An 18,227-nucleotide genomic window follows, 5' to 3' on the forward strand; every position below is an offset into this window, starting at 1 on the left:
GCTCCCGCCTCCTGCTGCTAGCAGCTCTGCTTAGCACGCTTCGCTGTGAAGCGCTACTCCACCGTTGGCCAGGCCATCCCTCCACCCCTCCACACCTCCTGTTCTTCTCCACCGACTGCCGAACCACACCGCACCAGAACCAGTTAACCCTCGTACACCTCTCCGTCTGCGACTCTACTCCCGCGTCTTCCCATCTCCGGCTCGTTGCTGTCTGGGGCCTCGCCGTCGTCCACCACCTTGGATGCGCTCGGCGCGGAGTGTTCAACGTGGTCAACGAACGACACCATCGGAAGTAGACTGTGTGTGGAGAGGCTGACAGCTGGGTCCACGGCCGCACGCAAGGAAATGCCTCCTTATTACGCGCAAAATAATGATTCCTCCACCTGACAGCTGGGACCCACTGGAAGGGCCTCTGTATTTCGCGAAAAACGTTCCCACCGCTGACAGATCGGACCCACCAGCTATATCTTCGCACGCAAGGAAGTTCCTCCTTATTACGCACAAAAAAATGAATACCCCCCTGCTAGCTGGGACCCACAATAGTGGGAGGCTGACTTGTGGGCCAACTAAGTTGACGGGGATGGAGGGCTTTGTCAACTTAGTCAATATGAACGATTCTAGCTCCAGTGACCGTGCGATGTCCATCCAATGGCCGTAGTGCTTCTTCAACCTCTGGTCTTCTTGCTCCAGCCGCCCAAAGCAGCACCGGTCGTGCCTTGTGCTCCTGCCTCCAGTGGCCGGCTGCGATGCCACGGAGGCCTCACCGCCCCTACTACTCCCATCGCTGGCCAGGCCATCCCTCTACTCACCCACACCCCCTGTTATTCTGCGGCGACGGCAGCCTCACACCGCAGCGAACCAGTGAACCCTCATACTCCTCTACTCGTGGGCATCCACTGCTGCATCTTCCCTGCCTCCGCGTCGTCCCCTTCCTAGGCCTCGTTCCACCGCCCTGGTGCTCTCGGCGCGGCGTGGTCAACGTGGTCAAGGAACGGCTTCCATCGGACGTGGACTATATATGGAGAGGCTGACAGCAGGGTCCACGGCCGCAGCAAGGAAGTGCCTCCTTATTACGCGGAAAATAATGATTCCTCCACCTGGCAGCAGGGACCCACCGGACGGGCAACCGTATTTCGCGAAAAAAAACGTTTCCCCCTGACTGTTGGGACCTACCAGCGACATCTTCGCACGCAAGGAAGTGCGTCCGGGCAAAAAAAATGATTGGCCCTCCTGACTGCTGCGACCCACCAGCTACATCTTCGCACGCAAGGAAGTGCCTCACAGTCGGGACCCACCTGGTCGAAGCGTACGTAGCGTTGTCATTCTGGTCGCGAACGTGTATGTACATACTGGTCGATGTAGAGGCGCGCACGTGTCGTAGTAGAGGCGCGCACGTAGCATGTACATGTATGTACAGCGGCCAGGGTGCAAAAAAGTAAATACGGCCACGTTCGTACATACGGGCGGGGTCTCGAATGCCTACTCGCGCGTACGTACGGTCAGGGCTCGTGTACATGGCTGGGTCGGAACGGAGAAACTGCATCGTTGTCGTGTTCATGGGGAGGCAACGGAATGCGTCGTGTTCATCGGGAGGCAACGGAACGCGTGGGAGCCAACCGGCTTGGACGGAACAGCCGATGGAAACAAGGCCTGGTGTACCACAGAACGGAGGAAACGGCCTTGTGTTCGACCGGCCACGTTCGAAACGGGATCCTGTTCATCGGGAGGGGTCTGGCGTACCGTAAAACGGAGGAAACGGACCTCCTACGGTCGAAACGGGGGTCCTGTTGATCGGGAGGGGTGTGGAGTACCGCAAAACGGTAGAATGGACTTGTGTTGGAGCGGTGCGGTCGAAACGGGGCTCCTGTTCATCGGGAGGGGTGTGGCGTACCGCAAAACGGGACTCCACGGGATACTGTTCATCTCCACCGTCGACCCCCTCCAGCCTCCACGGGCTACTGTTTATCCACCGTCGACCTCCTCCAGCCTCCACCTGCGATTGTTCATCCACGGGCTCCTGTTCATCCAGCCTCCACAGCGCGCTACTCCACCGGCTACTGTTCAACCAGCCCTCTCCACGGGCTACTGTTCAACCACCCCTCCACGGACTACTGTTCATCCAGCCCTCCACCATCTACTGTTCATCCAGCTCTCCACGGGGTGGTCCTGTTCATCCAACCCTCCACGGGGTCCTGTTCATCCAGCCCCAACCGGCTCAATCGATCGGGGTCCTGTTCATCCAGAGGCAACACCACAGGGTCCTGTTCATCCACCCCCACCGGACTGTTCATCCAAACCCCCCAGCAACGATCACTGTTCATCCAGAGGCAACACCACGAGGTCCTGTTCATCCACCCCCACCAGGAACTGTTCATCCAAACCCCCCCAGCAACGCTCACTGTTCATCCAGAGGCAGCATCGATCAGCTTCAGTTAGCAGCAGTAGCGAAGGAATCGCTCGATCGGGTTCAGTTAACAGCCATCGATCGATCGCTCGGGTTCAGTAACGCGTAGCTTGCAGTGCAATCGCTTGGGTTCAGTTAGAGCCCAACACCTCGCTCGGGTTCAGTTAGAGCCCAACGCCTCGCACCCACGCGCGTGCGTGTATGAGAGAAACGCGCATCGCTCGGCCCCGACCACCCACCGTAACTGGGAACACCCCGATATTTTCCTCGCCCTCACTTCTACCACGGTTTTTTCCGTCATGGACGGCCCAAAGAATGTCATGCAGCTGTGTCTCCAGCCCGCCCAGGACGAAAAGCCCATTTTCTGTCATGATTTTTTGTCATAGAAGTAGGAGCCCACCACATCTATGATGATACCGGGTTTTGTCACAATTATCGTCATAGAAGTGTCATAAGTATGACAGAAAAAAATCGTTCGGCCCAAAATGTCACGGATGTGTCTTTTTTTTGTAGTGATATGAACGAGACATACCTCTTTTCTGATACTTAAAAATAACGTAAGGTTCCAAGTTTCACTTTTCTTTCTAGCACTGCTTCGTTCAACTTTTCTCGTATGATAATCAATCACCTTAATTTAATTACCTTTTGAACAAATTTCATTTTAATGTACTTAACAAACTTCTCATCAAAATATAAGGTAAAACGCACACATGATTTGATAAACATTTATTTACAAAATCACATTAGTATGGATAGTAGCAGAGCTAGCCCACTGGGCTAGGTTAGGCCAGCAGTGAGAACTGTTTATATTTTTCCTGTAAACCTTGCAACCTAGGGTGGCCTAATCCCAAGATGGGCCATGGCCCATCCAGTCACCCCTAGCTCCGCCGCTATATGGGCACGTAAATCATAAGTTAACATATTATAATATTTCATATCCCGTCTACTACAACACACGGACATTATCCTAGTTACCATGCAAAAAATAAGACACCAAATGCATTTCGGATATAATACAGGTTTTCTTTTGAAAATTAACCACATAATACATTACAGAAACATATTATAAATACACACGTGGTCATCACAAGGAACATACATAGATGTCTTAGATGTCTTGCAGTATTGCAGCAAAAACGCCACAACACGGTAAATTAGAATGTCACTCCTTGAGATTCTTGTGCCACACTGAAATGCCATCCCCCTTCATTGGCGCCGCCTCTGAGGCATCGAGGAAAGTGGGGAACTATTGCCATACTTGATGGTGTCCTACATAGAGGGGTGTTGACCACGTCGGCTCCCCGAGATGGGCTGGGCCCCATGGCGTACTCAATATGGAATCTATCAAAGACTTGACGCATACTCCAAGACACGAATGCAGTCTTTGATAAAGACCACCATGTGAGAACACGTTGATAAAGATCAAGATGATGGAGATCATGGTGTCATACCGGTGACGATGGAGATCATGACGGTACTTTGGAGATGGAGATCAAAGGCACAAGATGATGATGGCCATATCATGTCACATATTTTGATTGCATGTGATATTTATCTTTTATGCATCTTATTTTGCTTAGTACGATGGTAGCATTATGAGATGATCCCTTACTAAAATTTCAATGTATAAGTGTTCTCCCTGAGTATGCACCGTTGCGACAGTTCTTCGTGCTGAGACACCACGTGATGATCGGGTGTGATAAGCTCTACGTTCACATACAACGGGTGCAAGCCAGTTTTGCACACGCAGAATACTCGGGTTAAACTTGACGAGCCTAGCATATGCAGATATGGCCTCGGAACACTGAGACCGAAAGGTCGAGCGTGAATCATATAGTAGATATGATTAACAAAGAGATGTTCACCACTGAAAACTACTCCATCTCACGTGATGATCGGACATGGTTTAGTTTATATGGATCACGCGATCATTTAGATGACTAGAGGGATGTCTATCTAAGTGGGAGTTCTTACGTAATATGGATTAATTAAACTTAATTTATCATGAATTAGTCCTGATAGTATTTGCATATCTATGTTGTAGATCAATAAGCTCGCGTATAGCTTCCCCATTTATTTTTGATATGTTCCTAGAGAAAAATAAGTTGAAAGATGATAGTAGCAATGATGCGGACCAGGTCCATGATCTGAGGATTATCCTCATTGTTGCATAGTATAATTATGTCCTTGATGCACCGCTAGGTGACAGACCTATTGCAGGAGCAGATGCAGATGTTATGAACGTTTGACAAAGCTCGGTATGATGACTACTTGATAGTTTAGTGCATCATGATTTACAGCTTAGAACCGGGACTTCAAAAAACATTTTGAATGCCATGGAGCATATGAGATGTTCCAAGATTTGAAATTGGTATTTCAGACTCATGCCCGAGTCGAAAGGTATGAGACCTCTGACAAGTACTTTGCCTACAAGATGGAGGAGAATAGCTCAACCAGTGAGCATATGCTCAGATTGTCTGAGTACTACAATTGCTTGAATCAAGAGGGAGTTAATCTTCCTGATAAGATAGTGACTGACAGAGTTCTCTAGTCACTATCACCAAGTTACTAGAACTTTGTGGTGAACTATAATATGCAAGGGATAATGGAAACGATTCCCAAGCTCTTCGCGATGCTGAAATCGGCGAAGGTAGAAATCAAGAAAAAGCATCAAGTGTTGATGGTTTACAAAACCACTAGTTTCAAGTAAAAGGGCAAGGGAAAGAAAGGGAACTTCAAGAAGAATGACAAGCAAGTTGCCACTCCCATGAAGAAGCCCAAAGCTAGACCCAAGCCTGAAACTGAGTGCTTCTACTGCAAAGGAAGTGGTCACTGGAAGCGGAACTGCCCCCAAATATTTGGCGGATAAGAAGGATGGCAAAGTGAACAAAGGTATATTGGATATACATGTTATTGATGTGTACTTTACTAGCGTTTATAGCAACCCCTCGGTATTTGATACTGGTTCAGTTGCTAAGAGTAGTAACTCGAAATGGGAGTTACAAAATAAACAGAGACTAGTTAAGGGTGAGGTGATGATATGTGTTGGAAATGATTCCAAGGTTGATAAGATCACCATCGCACACTCCCTTTACCTTCGGGATTAGTGTTGAACCTAAAATAAATGTTATTTGGTGTTTGCGTTGAGCATGAATATGATTGGATCATGTTTATTGCAATACGGTTATTCATTTAAGTCAAAGAATAATTGTTGTTCTCTTTACATGAATAAAACCTTCTATGGTCATACACTTAATATAAATGGTTTATTGAATCTCGATCGTAGTGATACACATAATATTGATGCCAAAAGGTGCAAAGTTGATAATGATAGTGCAACATACTTGTGGCACTGCCGTTTAGGTCATATTGATGTAAAGCGCATGAAGAAACTCCATGCTGATGGGCTTTTGGAATCACTTGATTATGAATCACTTGATACTTGCGAACCATGCCTCATGGGCAAGATGACTAAGACTCCGTTCTCCGGAACAATGGAGCGAGCAACTGACTTGTTGGAAATAATACATACTAATGTATACGGTCCAATGAGTGTTGAGGCTCGCGGTGGGTATCGTTATTTTCTGACCTTCACAGATGATTTGAGCAGATATGGGTATATCTACTTGATGAAATATAAGTCTGAAACATTTGAAAGTTCAAAGAATTTCAGAGTGAAGTGGAAAATCATCATAACAAGAAAATAAAGTTTCTAATTTCTAATCACGGAGACGAATATTTGAGTTACGAGTTTGGTCTTCATTTGAAACAATGTGGAATCGTTTCGCAACTCACGCCACCTGGAACACCAGAGCGTAATGGTGTGTCCGAATGTCATAACCGTACTTTATTAGATATGGTGCGATCTATGATGTCTCTTATCGATTTGCCACTATCGTTTTGGGGTTATGCATTAGAGACAGCTGCATTCATGTTAAATAGGGCACCATCTAAATTCGTTGAGATGACACCGTATGAACTGTGGTTTAGCAAGAAACCTAGGCTGTCGTTTCTTAAAGTTTGGGGTTGCGATGCTTATGTGAAAAAGTTTCAGCCTTATAAGCTCAAACCCAAATCGGAGAAGTGCGTCTTCATAGGATACCCAAAAGAAATTGTTGGGTACACCTTCTATCATAGATCCGAAGGCAAAATCTTTGTTGCTAAGAATGGATCCTTTCTGGAGAAGGAGTTTCTCTCAAAAGAAGTGAGTAGGAGGAAAGTAGAACTTGATGAGGTAATTGTACCTTCTCTCGAATTGGAAAGTAGCTCATCACTGAAATCAGTTCCAGTGATGCCTACACCAATTAGTGAGGAAGTTAAAGATGATGATCATGAAACTTCAGATCAAGTTACTACCAAACCTCATAGGTCAACCAGAGTACAATCCGCACCAGAGTGGTACGGTTATCCTGTTCTGGAAGTCATGTTACTAGACCATGATGAACCTACGAAATATGAGGAAGCGATGATGATCTCAGATTCCCACAGATGGTTTGAGGCCATCAAATCTGAGATAGAATCCATGTATGAGAACGAAGTGTGGACTTTGGTGGACTTGCCCAATGATCGGCAAGCCATTGAGAATAAATGGATCTTCAAGAGGAAGACGGACGCTTATAGTAGTGTTACTATCTACAAAGCTCGACTTGTCGAAAAGGGTTTTTGACAAGTTCAAGATGTTGACTACGATGAGATTTTCTCACTCGTATCGATGCTTAAAGTCTGTCCGAATCATGTTAGCAATTGCCACAATTTATGAAATCTGACAAATGGATATCAAAATTGCATTCCTTAATGGATTTCTTAAAGAAGAGTTGTATATGATACAACCAGAAGGTTTTGTCAATCCTAAAGGTGCTAACAAAATGTGCAAGCTCCAGCGATCCATCTATGGACTGGTGCAAGCATCTCGGAGTTGGAATATACGCTTTGATAAGTTGATCAAAGCATATAGTTTTATACAGACTTGCGGTGAAGCCTGTATTTACAAGAAAGTGAGTGGGAGCACTATAGCCTTTCTGATAAGTATATGTGAATGACATGTTGTTGATCGGAAATGATGTAGAATTTTCTGGAAAGAATAAAGGAGTGTTTGAAAGGAGTTTTTCAAAGAAAGACCTCGGTGAAGCTGCTTACATATTGGGCATCAAGATCTATAGAGATAGATCAAGACGCTTGATAAGTTTTTTCAATGAGTACATACCTTGACAAGATTTTGAAGTAGTTTAAAATGGAACAGTCAAAGAAGGAGTTCTTGCCTATGTTACAAGGTGTAAAGTTGAGTAAGACTCAAAACCTGACCACGGCAGAAAATAGAAAGAGAATGAAAGTCATTCCCTATGCCTCAGTCATAGGTTCTATGAAGTATGCTATGCTGTGTACCAGACCTATTGTCTACCTCACCATAAGTTTAGCAAGAGGGTACAATAGTGATCCAGGAGTGGATCACTGGACAGCGATCAAAATTATCCTTAGTGGTATAAGGATATGTTTCTCGGTTATGGAGGTGACAAAGAGTTCGTCGTAAAGGGTTACGTCGATGCAAGCTTTGACACTGATCCAGATGACTCTGAGTCTCAATCTGGATACATATTGAAAGCGGGAGCAATTAGCTAGAGTAGCTCCGTGCAGAACATTGTAGACATAGAAATTTGCAAAATACATACGGATCTGAATGTGGCAGACCCGTTGACTAAACTTCTCTCACAAGTAAAACATGATCACACCTTAGTACTCTTTGGGTGTTAAATCACATGGCAATGTGAACTAGATTATTTACTCTAGTAAACACTTTGGGTATTAGTCACATGGCGATGTGAATCATATGGTGATGTGAACTATTGGTGTTAAATCACATGGCGATGTGAACTAGGTTATTGACTGTAGTGCAAGTGGGAGACTGAAGGAAATATGCCCTAGAGGCAATAATAAAGTTGTTATTTATATTTCCTAATATCATGATAAATGTTTATTATTCATTCTAGAATTGTATTAATCGTAAACTTAGTACATGTGTGAATACATAGACAAACAGAGTGTCCCTAGTATGCCTCTACTTGACTAGCTCGTTAATCAAAGATGGTTAAGTTTCCTAGCCATAGACATGTGTTGTCATTTGATGAACGGGATCACATCATTAGAGAATGATGTGATGGACAAGACCCATCCATTAGCTTAGCATTATGATCGTTGAATTTTATTGCTATTGTTTTCTTCATGACTTATACATGTTCCTCTGACTATGAGATTACGCAACTCACGAATACCGGAGGAACACCTTGTGTGCTATCAAACGTCACAATGTAACTGGGTGATTATAAATATGCTCTACAGGTGTCTCCGAAGGTGTTTGTTGGGTTGGCATATATCAAGATTAGGATTTGTCACTCCGTGTATCGGAGAGGTATCTCTGGGCCCTCTCGGTAATGCACATCACTATAAGCCTTGCAAGCAATGTGACTAATGAGTTAGTTGCGGGATGATGCATTACGGAACGAGTAAAGAGACTTGCCGGTAATGAGATTGAACTAGGTATGGTGATACCGACGATCGAATCTCGGGCAAGTAACATACTGATGACAAAGGGAACAACGTATGTTGTTATGCGGTTTGACCGATAAAGATCTTCACAGAATATGTAGGAGCCATTATGAGCATCCAGGTTCCGCTATTGGTTATTGACCGGAGATGTGTCTCGGTCATGTCTACATAGTTCTCGAACCCGTAGGGTCCGCACGCTTAACGTTCGATGACGATTTGTATTATGAGTTATGTGATTTGATGTACCGAAGGATGTTTGGAGTCCCGGATGAGATCACGGACATGACGAGGAGTCTCGAAATGGTCGAGAAGTAAAGATCGATGTATTGGAAGGCTATATTCGGACATCGGAAAGGTTCCGAGTGATTCGGGTATTTTTCGAAGTACCGGAGAGTTACGGGAATTCGCCTGGGGAAGTAGTTGGCCTTAATGGGCCATACGAGAAAGGAGAGAAGGGCCTCAAGGGGTGGCGCGCGCGCCCCCCCCCCCATGGCAAGTCCGAATTGGACTAGGGAGGGGGCGGCGCTCCCCTCTCTTTCCTTCTCCCTCTCCTACTCCTTCCATCTCTCCCCTCTTGGAAAAGGAAGGGGACTCCAACTAGGATTGGGAATCCTAGTTGGACTCCCCCTATAGGCGCGCCCCTCCTAGGCCGGCCTCCTCCTCCTCCCTCCTTTATATACGTGGCCAAGGGGGCACCCCAAGACACAAGTTGATTCTTAGCTGTGTGCGGTGCCCCCTCCACATATTTCCACCTCGGTCATATTATCGTAGTGCTTAGGCGAAGCCCTGCGTCGGTAACTTCATCATCACCGTCAACACGCCGTTGTGCTGACGAAACTCTCCCTCGACCTCGGCTGGATCTAGAAGTTCGAGGGACGTCACTGAGCTGAACGTGTGCAGGATCGCGGAGGTGTCGTGCGTTCGGTACTTGATCGGTTGGATCGCGAAGACGTTCGACTACATCAACCACGTTACTTAACGCTTCCGCTTTCGGTCTACGAGGGTACGTGGACACACTCTCCCGCTCGTTGCTATGCATCACATAGATAGATCTTGCGTGATCGTAGGTAAATTTTTTGAAATATTGCGGTCCCCAACACCACCCACCCCCATGTCGAGTACAACCCCGATAATTCAGGGGCGACTGACGTCTCGAATCTAGCCTTTGTTGTGCAAAAGAAAAATGAAACTATCCAACAATTTTTGACAAGATTTCTATTTACAAAAAATAATTAAGATAACAGAATGCACGGATCAGGAGGCCTTAGCGGCGTTCCGTTACAATTGTTATGATGAAGGAATTGCAAAGGTTGTTGCACGAAAACGCCTTAAAACGTTTGCCGAGCTGTCCAATGTAGTGGCAAAATATTGCGCTATGGAGGATGTCCAGTCAGCCAATCAATGGCACCAGAACCACAGTTTGGACCAACCCAAATTAGGGGAAGAGAGCAGGTGCCCGCACCGTAATAGGCGTTTAAGGCGCACCAACTCATATAAACCTGACGATCAGCCTTCATGGAAGAAAAAGCGATCAAGCAAGGGACCCAAGTCGATGTTGGACGTGATATTGGAGGAACCATGGGCATTCACTTTGTTTCCTCGGATAAACCGCCCACACACAGGCTTAGAAACTGTTGGATAGTGAGGCAAGTAGCAAGAGCGGGAGTGTAGCTCTTGGACAACCTCGGCATGCACACAAGCCGAGGTGTCATGACTAACCAAACCCAGATGGAGGAACCATCCGAGGAGACGAACGTCTTGATGATCTACGAGATCCACTCCTCAAGAAATCAATGGAAGAGAGCTCCTCGAGAGGTCTGCCACGTTGACTATGTGACAACCTTGGAAGATAAATGGTCGGACATCCCGATCACCTTTGGTCACCAAGACTAACTGATAGGAGTCAACAACCGAGGAGTTGCGGCTCTCTTCCTCGATCCTATCATCGACGGCTATTGACTGTCCAAAGTCCTGATGGATGGTGCCAACAGCCTAAACCTCATCTACAAGTACACTCCGCAGAAGATGCAATTTGACAGATCTCGTATCCAACCAATCCGGACTACCTTTAAAGGTATAGTCCCAAGAAAGGAGACATGTTGCATCGATAAGGTCAAGCTCGATGTTTTATGAGTCCAAATTATGTGATGATTTTTTGATAATTATTTTGTGCCTACATGGTAGGCTTTGTGGAATTTTACCATGTTCACACACTTCTTTTTGTCAGTATTCCCACGTCTTTTGGAACAAATAAAGTTTTATGGAAGGAATCCTAGGAAATGATGGTGGAATCACGTTATTAATGTGATAATCAACTACTATAAAAGAATGAAGTAAGCGGATCAAGGAGGAGTTCGTGCGACGCTTCCAAAGCAAAAGATAGCCTACCATACGAGTGCGCCCGCTCGTATGCGCGGTCGCATGAGGTGCTAGTGCCACCGCCTCGTCCAGTACTTCCACCCCATGCAGTCGGATCGGGAATCATATGAACATAACCAGAAACACATCTAGAAGGCAGAAGCCTGACCTCTGGAGTGATCCGGAGGAGGGATTGACAAGGAAGAGATCACCTTCTTCACCACCACGTGCAAGGGGACGTCAACGTCATCACCATTGTCATCGTCATCTTCATCATCACCATTGTCATCATCATCATCATCACCACTGTCATCATCATCATCATCCACATCCAACTCATATCATTGTAGAAGGTACAGGGGAATCAAATTTCCTTTGGTAGAAGCGTAGATCTAGGTCTCCTCTCTCAATCCCTAGCAAATCAACAAGTTTGAGTGGCTAGAAAAGGAGATCGGGCAAGGTAAATCTTAGGTCAACTAATGGAGAAGAGAGAGAGAGAGAGAGAGAGAGAGAGAGAGGAAAGAGGCAGGTGGGAGGAGGAAGAACCCCCTCCTTCTCCTTCCAAATCTAGCCATTATGTGCAGAAAATGCACTGAGCGGTAGTTTCCACTCCAGAGAGCGACACTACAACTGTCCTATAGGAAACAACCCGAAGGACTCGGCGGTAGTACTACTCATATGAGCGGCACAACCGCTATTTTCTATTAGGGCAGCTGCACAAACACCAGAGCGGTACTACCATCACAGTGTCTGGTGGTACCGGCTAAAATAAAATAGCCGGAATTACCAGGATGCTACGACGGATTTTCTATGACCAAAGAAACAAAGCGTCGAAAATGTCGTCTTTGATCTTTTCCTTCCAGAGGGGTACCCAACTAACTTGTGCCATTAGAATATGCATGTATAGCTCAATCACGGTTAGTCCGCAAATTGTGTTAACGTCAACACTAAAACAATTAGGGAGGAAATGCCCTTTCAATACCGACACACATTGCTACTTCTAATGTAAGTCATGCGAGTACAATTGTGTACTCACTTTGTTTTTTTATCCAAATGCTACAAATAAGATGATAACATTTGGAATAGGTGATCCCTAGTGGTGAAGGACGACATTAGCTATGGTTATCCTAGGCAGTCTGGGAAGGGTTATGGTCGCCACCCGTTTTTTTAGCCTTATGAAGATATTTGTTAAGTGTACCTGTCTAAGATATATATTTTTTCGTTGTGAGGATTGGAACTTGGTCGGGAGACCTTTGTTTCTATTCAGTTATTAAACTTTAGCCATCAGAGTTGTTTCATATATATGTTGCAGTCCAGTTATAGAGTTATGTTGTGTGACATGTTGTCCTCATCCACACGGCGTGCATGTTGCGTGTATGGTTATAGTGTGCATGTTGTGCGGAGGGGCTTGAAATCTTTACTATGGGTTTCTAGTGGAATGCCTAGGTTTGTATATCTATGATATCGGGTCTCGGCAAAGGCCCCCCCCCCCCCCCCACATTTAGGCTTGGTTGCCAAAGTCGATCTGATCGTGGTTGTGAGTGCTTTTCCCATATAGGATAGGACCGTCCTAGAAGCCCTCATCAGATAAACCAATGAAAGAAATCGTCTGGAATGAAAGTCGATTTGATGCTAATGGAGAATTCGGTGAGATGTTTCAGTGAAATCAGGGCGTCACCCTTAGATGGACACCGTGGATTGATGGTGAAAGTCGATCCTATATACGAATGTATAGATATCGAAGAAAGGATAAACAAGCAATACAAGAACCTTGCGAAACAAATCCAATGGAGTTGTGAGTTCAAGACACATGGTGTGCCGAGGTCCAAATCCCCAATACATGTGAAAAGCTCCGCCTCATGCCTTATGAACTTTATTCGTTCGAGGGATTACAATGGTGAGTATATTCTATGGTGATGGTGCTCCTCAAGATCGATGTGACGGTCATATGCGTCTCCAACACGGTATGGTTTGATTTTCATGGCTTCTGATGAATTTTGGCTGATCATATGTTGTTATACCCCAAAAGTGAAATTTTATCTACAGCACACATCATATTTGGAACCTCACGTCCAAACACCGTCTATCTTTTATCACAAATCTAAATATATGTGTGAATTGAGCATTGCTCGGATGGCTAGATTTCTTACGGTGGAACTTGCCCGCCCAGGCTCAAGTCCTAAACTTGGCATAGAGTGATCGCATTTTCCTCGATTTATTTCAGATGATGCGTACGTGTATACGAGCGTCTACATTTGTGTCTGTCTCGTGTCTCTAGGAAAAAATGTCCATTATCCAAAAATTCAAATCCGGTCTAGAAAAATCAAATCCAAATGCACCCGACGGAAGCGACTAGCAGGATCAGAAGAATTCAAATTCCGTCGGGAGAAAAAGAAAAAAAAGAACACGTACGCAATAATAACGCAAACAAAACTCTTTCCAGAAGCACCCCTCCGGTCTTCCGAAATCGCAATCTGCCCTCTCCCGAACCCTGCAAACTGCAAAGGGCAGCAAAACACTCGTCGTCCTCGTGACCTCGTCGCCATCTCGAATCCCCTCTCGCCCTTTCGCTTGGCGACCGACCCCGCCGCCCGGCCCGGCCCGCCGCCAAGCCCAAACCCTAACCGTCGCTCCAGCTCGCCTCCGCAGCCGTCGACATGTCCGGCAGGCTGGTCCGGCGGGTCCTCCAGGAGAGGGAGGCCTCCCCGCAGGACCCCGCCGAGGACGCCCTCGTGGTGGTGGAGGAGGAAGAGGAGGAGGAGGAGGCGGGCTCCCCTACCCGCGTCGCCGCCAGGAACCCCTTCGACCTCCTCGACGACGACGACGACGACGAGCCAGAAGAGGACAAGGTCCGTTCCTCCCCCCGTGCCACTCTTCGCTAGGGTTTAATTCGATTGTAAACTGTTGCTTATCTGCGCTCGTGTTGCCATGTGTTATCCCGTGCCAGTGATAAATAAATTGGTAGAATGCGAGTAAAGGCGAGGCGATCCTTGTGGTTGTGCGAGAACTTTGAGATGCGATGATGATTAGTGTCGGGGAAGATGCCTAATCTGTGTTACTTATCGTGTAGAATCATTTGCAGTGGATTGTTGTTGCTATTGGTCAATACTTTTGACCACGCTTGAACTGCCACTTGTATACCCTTCTGGATGGAGCAGCCTGTACTAGGATGTAATCTGATATCCGTTTGTTGATTGAGAGTTAGCCGTGTGTTTGCTTGCCTCAAGTCGTGTCTAGAATCATGATGATAAGGTGAAACACATGAAGATAGCATATTTACAGTTCTTAGTTATCTAGATCCTGTGATGTAGCACTACCTCATTCATGCCTAGTCGAATTATCAATTATGTATTAGTCATGGTTGATGAATTGATTTTAATCTTATGTATGTGCTTACTCCACTGCAGGAAGACGAAGTGCATACTGATCAAACTGCGAGTTATACAGAAGAGAAACAATATGTGAAAAAGAAGCCTAACGGTGCTGTTCCTGAAACAAACAAGAAATCAAAGAAGAAGAAGAAGAAGGGCAAGGCGGAACCACCAGCCTCGACGAAGTTGAGGGATGAGAAATCACTGGACTCAATTCTGGAAGATCTAGCTATTGAAAAGAGGCCCATGCAAAAAAGTGTTCATCAAAATGACAGAGCAACTGGGAAGGAGATTGAGACAATTGAAATGACTGCTGGGACATCCTCAGTTCTAGCAATTGATCCCAAACATCTCAAGGCTGAAAATGAGATGAGGCGCATTTTTGGATCAAAGGTAGTTGATTCACTTGAAAACCAGCGGAATATGCCTGGCACTTCAAGGCAAGTGCGTGGTGTTAGGCGTGTTGGCCTTAATCCTAGAAGGACCCTACTTGTATCTCCACCTGGCTTCTGGCCAGCATGGGATAAGTCAATGTCAATGGATCTTGTTGAGACAAAGGGCAGTTTGAATTATTTCAGGTGAGGGTATATCCTTTTCTTTGCAGTGTGCATGGTGATATGGTATACATTTGTATGTCAAACAGTTTTAGTACTATGTAGTTTCTTGATGAGATGTTCGGAGAACAATCTGTTTCTTGATTCAACCATAGCCAGTAGTCAAGTTTGATTGAACACGGAGAAGAAAATTATTCTTCTAAGCTCTTTGGTTGAGATGAGTAGAACCATTTTTTTACTCATCCATTATCCATAATTAGTGGTCGAGTTTCTTTGAACATGCGAGTAGACAATTCTTTGGAGGGCTATATATACGTTTCATGCAAAGGTTAATCGCTCCACAGCATTTACACACTGATCTCTTGGTAATAGGACTTTTAAGGACACCAGTCTGTCAGAGCATGATTATTCTAACTTCTGGCTCGAGCTGCTAGTGCATTCGCTGTGTGATTATGCATGTTTTGGATTGTTTGGCTTGGCATCATTTTGGCACATCACTAATTTGTTTGGTTACAGTGTACACTGCTTGTGCTTACCATTGTGTTCATTGTATGTTCTTCGTGTAGGAAGCTCAAGTAGTTCTGCAGGTGTAGTAAAATTTCAGAAGTAGTTTAGCAGAGATCTGTTCTAGAGTTCATAACTTCTGTAAATGACCATGCTGTTAATGCTTGCAGGTACGTATATGATCCTTCTGTCAGCCATGTGCAGGAATTGTTTGAAGCTGCCAAGTCAGCCAATGACCTCAATGCCATTGCTGCTATATTAGCAAAATACCCCTACCATCCAGACTCATTATTGACATTTGCTGATCTGTTCAAATATTCTGGAGAACATCAATCATCAGCAGACGCTGTTGAGAAGTGTCTATTTGCACTAGAGTGTGCTTGGCATCCACTATTTAATCCACTGCAGGGCAACTACCAGTTGAAATACAGCCATGACTTAAATAAGCCATTTTTTACAGCCCTTTTCAGTCACATGAAAAATCTGGATAGGCGTGGTTGTCACCGTTCAGCTTTAGAGGCCTGCAAGTTTCTTTTGTCATTGGATTCTGATGACCCAAAGGGTGCTCTGTTTTGCATTGATTACTTTGCTCTAAGATCGCAGCAGTACAAATGGTTGGAACAGTTTGCTGAAGAGTACCAGTGTGATAACTCCCTCTGGCTGTTTCCTAATTTCTCCTTTTCTCTAGCCATTGCACGGTTTTATCTTGAACGTGATGCTGAGGATGTTTCTGATCATGCTGACAAGTCAACAGCTGTTGATCTCATGAAGCAAGCATTGATGCTTCATCCTCTGGTGCTTTCTAAGATTGTTGACAAGGCTCCTTTGAAGGACTCCTCATGGACCCAAATACTCAAGAATGCGTTCTTTGGATCAGCAAAGCCAGGAAGCCCTTCACTTGAGCATGTGATTAACATATATGTTGAGCGTCATTATATCATGTGGAGGTTCCCGGAACTTCAGAACTTACTCAAAGAAGCTGCTCTTCTGGTGATTGAATCACTAAAGCACGACAGCAGAGAAGCCCAGGACTGGGCATGTGTTAGGAAAGAGGCATTCTCTTCAGAAAAGAATGAGTAAGTTGCTCCAAAATGTTGACACCTCAGTTGAATCCTGCCTATCCTTATTCTTTGATCATGTCTTTCATTCTTTTCAATCAGTACTTTTTGATTGGTTTGTGGCTATTTCTTCCTTTTAAGTTGCCAACACCTGAAGCTTGGTTTAGTTTAAACTATGACCCAACCAGTTTACCTTTTATGAAGTACTCCCTCCGTTCCAAATTAGTTGACTTGAATTTGTCTAAATACTGATGTATCTATACTTGTTTAGTGTCTAGATACATCCGTATCTAGATAAATATGGGTCAAGCAATTTGGAATGGAGGGAGTAGCAATTATCGGTGTAGATTTTGTATAGGTTCTGTAGAACTTAAACATTTAATGCTTAGCTTACTGACTCCCATCTCAACTAATCAGTAGTGTTTGGATCTGTGGTGTTAGTTGTGTACGGTACTTACATGAAAGTGACTAAAGATATGCAGTTTGTGCCACTTATACTCGAGAGAAAGATAGTTTAGTTTTGGCGGCAATTCTATTCTAATTCATTGCAGATGTATTGATCTAAGTAATATTATATGCTCTGGAGTTTCATTCTTGGCTCCCCAGACTATCTTGAAGAGATATTTTGATAACTTGCGTCCCACTTTGCAGGTACTCTCATCTGCTTGTTTCAGACTTCTCTGACACAACACCATCGCTCCCTCCGGAAGAACTGCGACCATTTATGGTTGGTCCAGGAATGGCGCATGATATGCCGCCTGTTGAACAAGAAGCTGGGCCTGAGAGAATCCATGCCCCTCTTGAAGTTGCTGGGCGCAACGCTGCGATGGTCTTCCTGGAATCACTGCTCCCATGGGTCAACTACGGGGACAACCGTCACGACGGAAATGATCAACACGATGATGATTGAGCTGTCGCAAGCACGAAGTGACATATGGTCATGGTTAAACTCACATGGCCAACCGGAATCAGTGATCCTCCCTTGTGTCTGCGATGCTTAAGAGAAGCTGCTGTTAATCGCTTGCGAATGCCCCTAGTTATTTTTCATGGCCTTGGCAAAGATTATACATGTATAGCTGATCCGATGAATCGCTGAATATCTGCATGCCAGTTTTGGGCCCGGAGATTAGAGTCCATGTACCATCATTACTAGATTTGATATGCCAAGTTCTGTAACTGGCCCGTTAGGTCAGGTCACTGCAAAAATACTTTGGAGCGACATCATAGATAAATTCGCAATCCGCCCTACATTCAGCAGTTGGCTGTTCCTCCTTGAAATCTCTCCTTGTACTTGGAAGAGAAGCACTCCAGTTTGGAACATTTGCATGCTAGTATATGCTTCGCTGTTCCCTTTTTTCTTTTTGTTATATGCGAGTATGTACTATGCAACTTCACTATCATTCCTGTTTTGCCCATCATGCTATAGCCACTTTCCCCA

General features: G+C 45.2%; 1 protein-coding gene across 1 annotated transcript; it reads left to right on the forward strand.

The window, feature by feature from the left end:
• The first annotated feature begins 13,749 nt into the window (after positions 1 to 13,749).
• Positions 13,750 to 18,143, forward strand: LOC109739242 (uncharacterized). The gene is made up of 4 exons (XM_020298329.4): positions 13,750 to 14,151; positions 14,710 to 15,251; positions 15,902 to 16,807; positions 17,441 to 18,143. Exons 1-4 carry the CDS (start codon positions 13,960 to 13,962, stop codon positions 17,697 to 17,699), a joined length of 1,899 nt encoding a protein of 632 aa, XP_020153918.2. The 5' UTR covers positions 13,750 to 13,959; the 3' UTR covers positions 17,700 to 18,143.
• The last annotated feature ends 84 nt before the right edge of the window (positions 18,144 to 18,227 follow it).

The sequence above is a fragment of the Aegilops tauschii genome, chromosome 5 (genome assembly GCF_002575655.3).
Source record: "Aegilops tauschii subsp. strangulata cultivar AL8/78 chromosome 5, Aet v6.0, whole genome shotgun sequence".
Classification (NCBI taxonomy): domain Eukaryota; kingdom Viridiplantae; phylum Streptophyta; class Magnoliopsida; order Poales; family Poaceae; genus Aegilops; species Aegilops tauschii.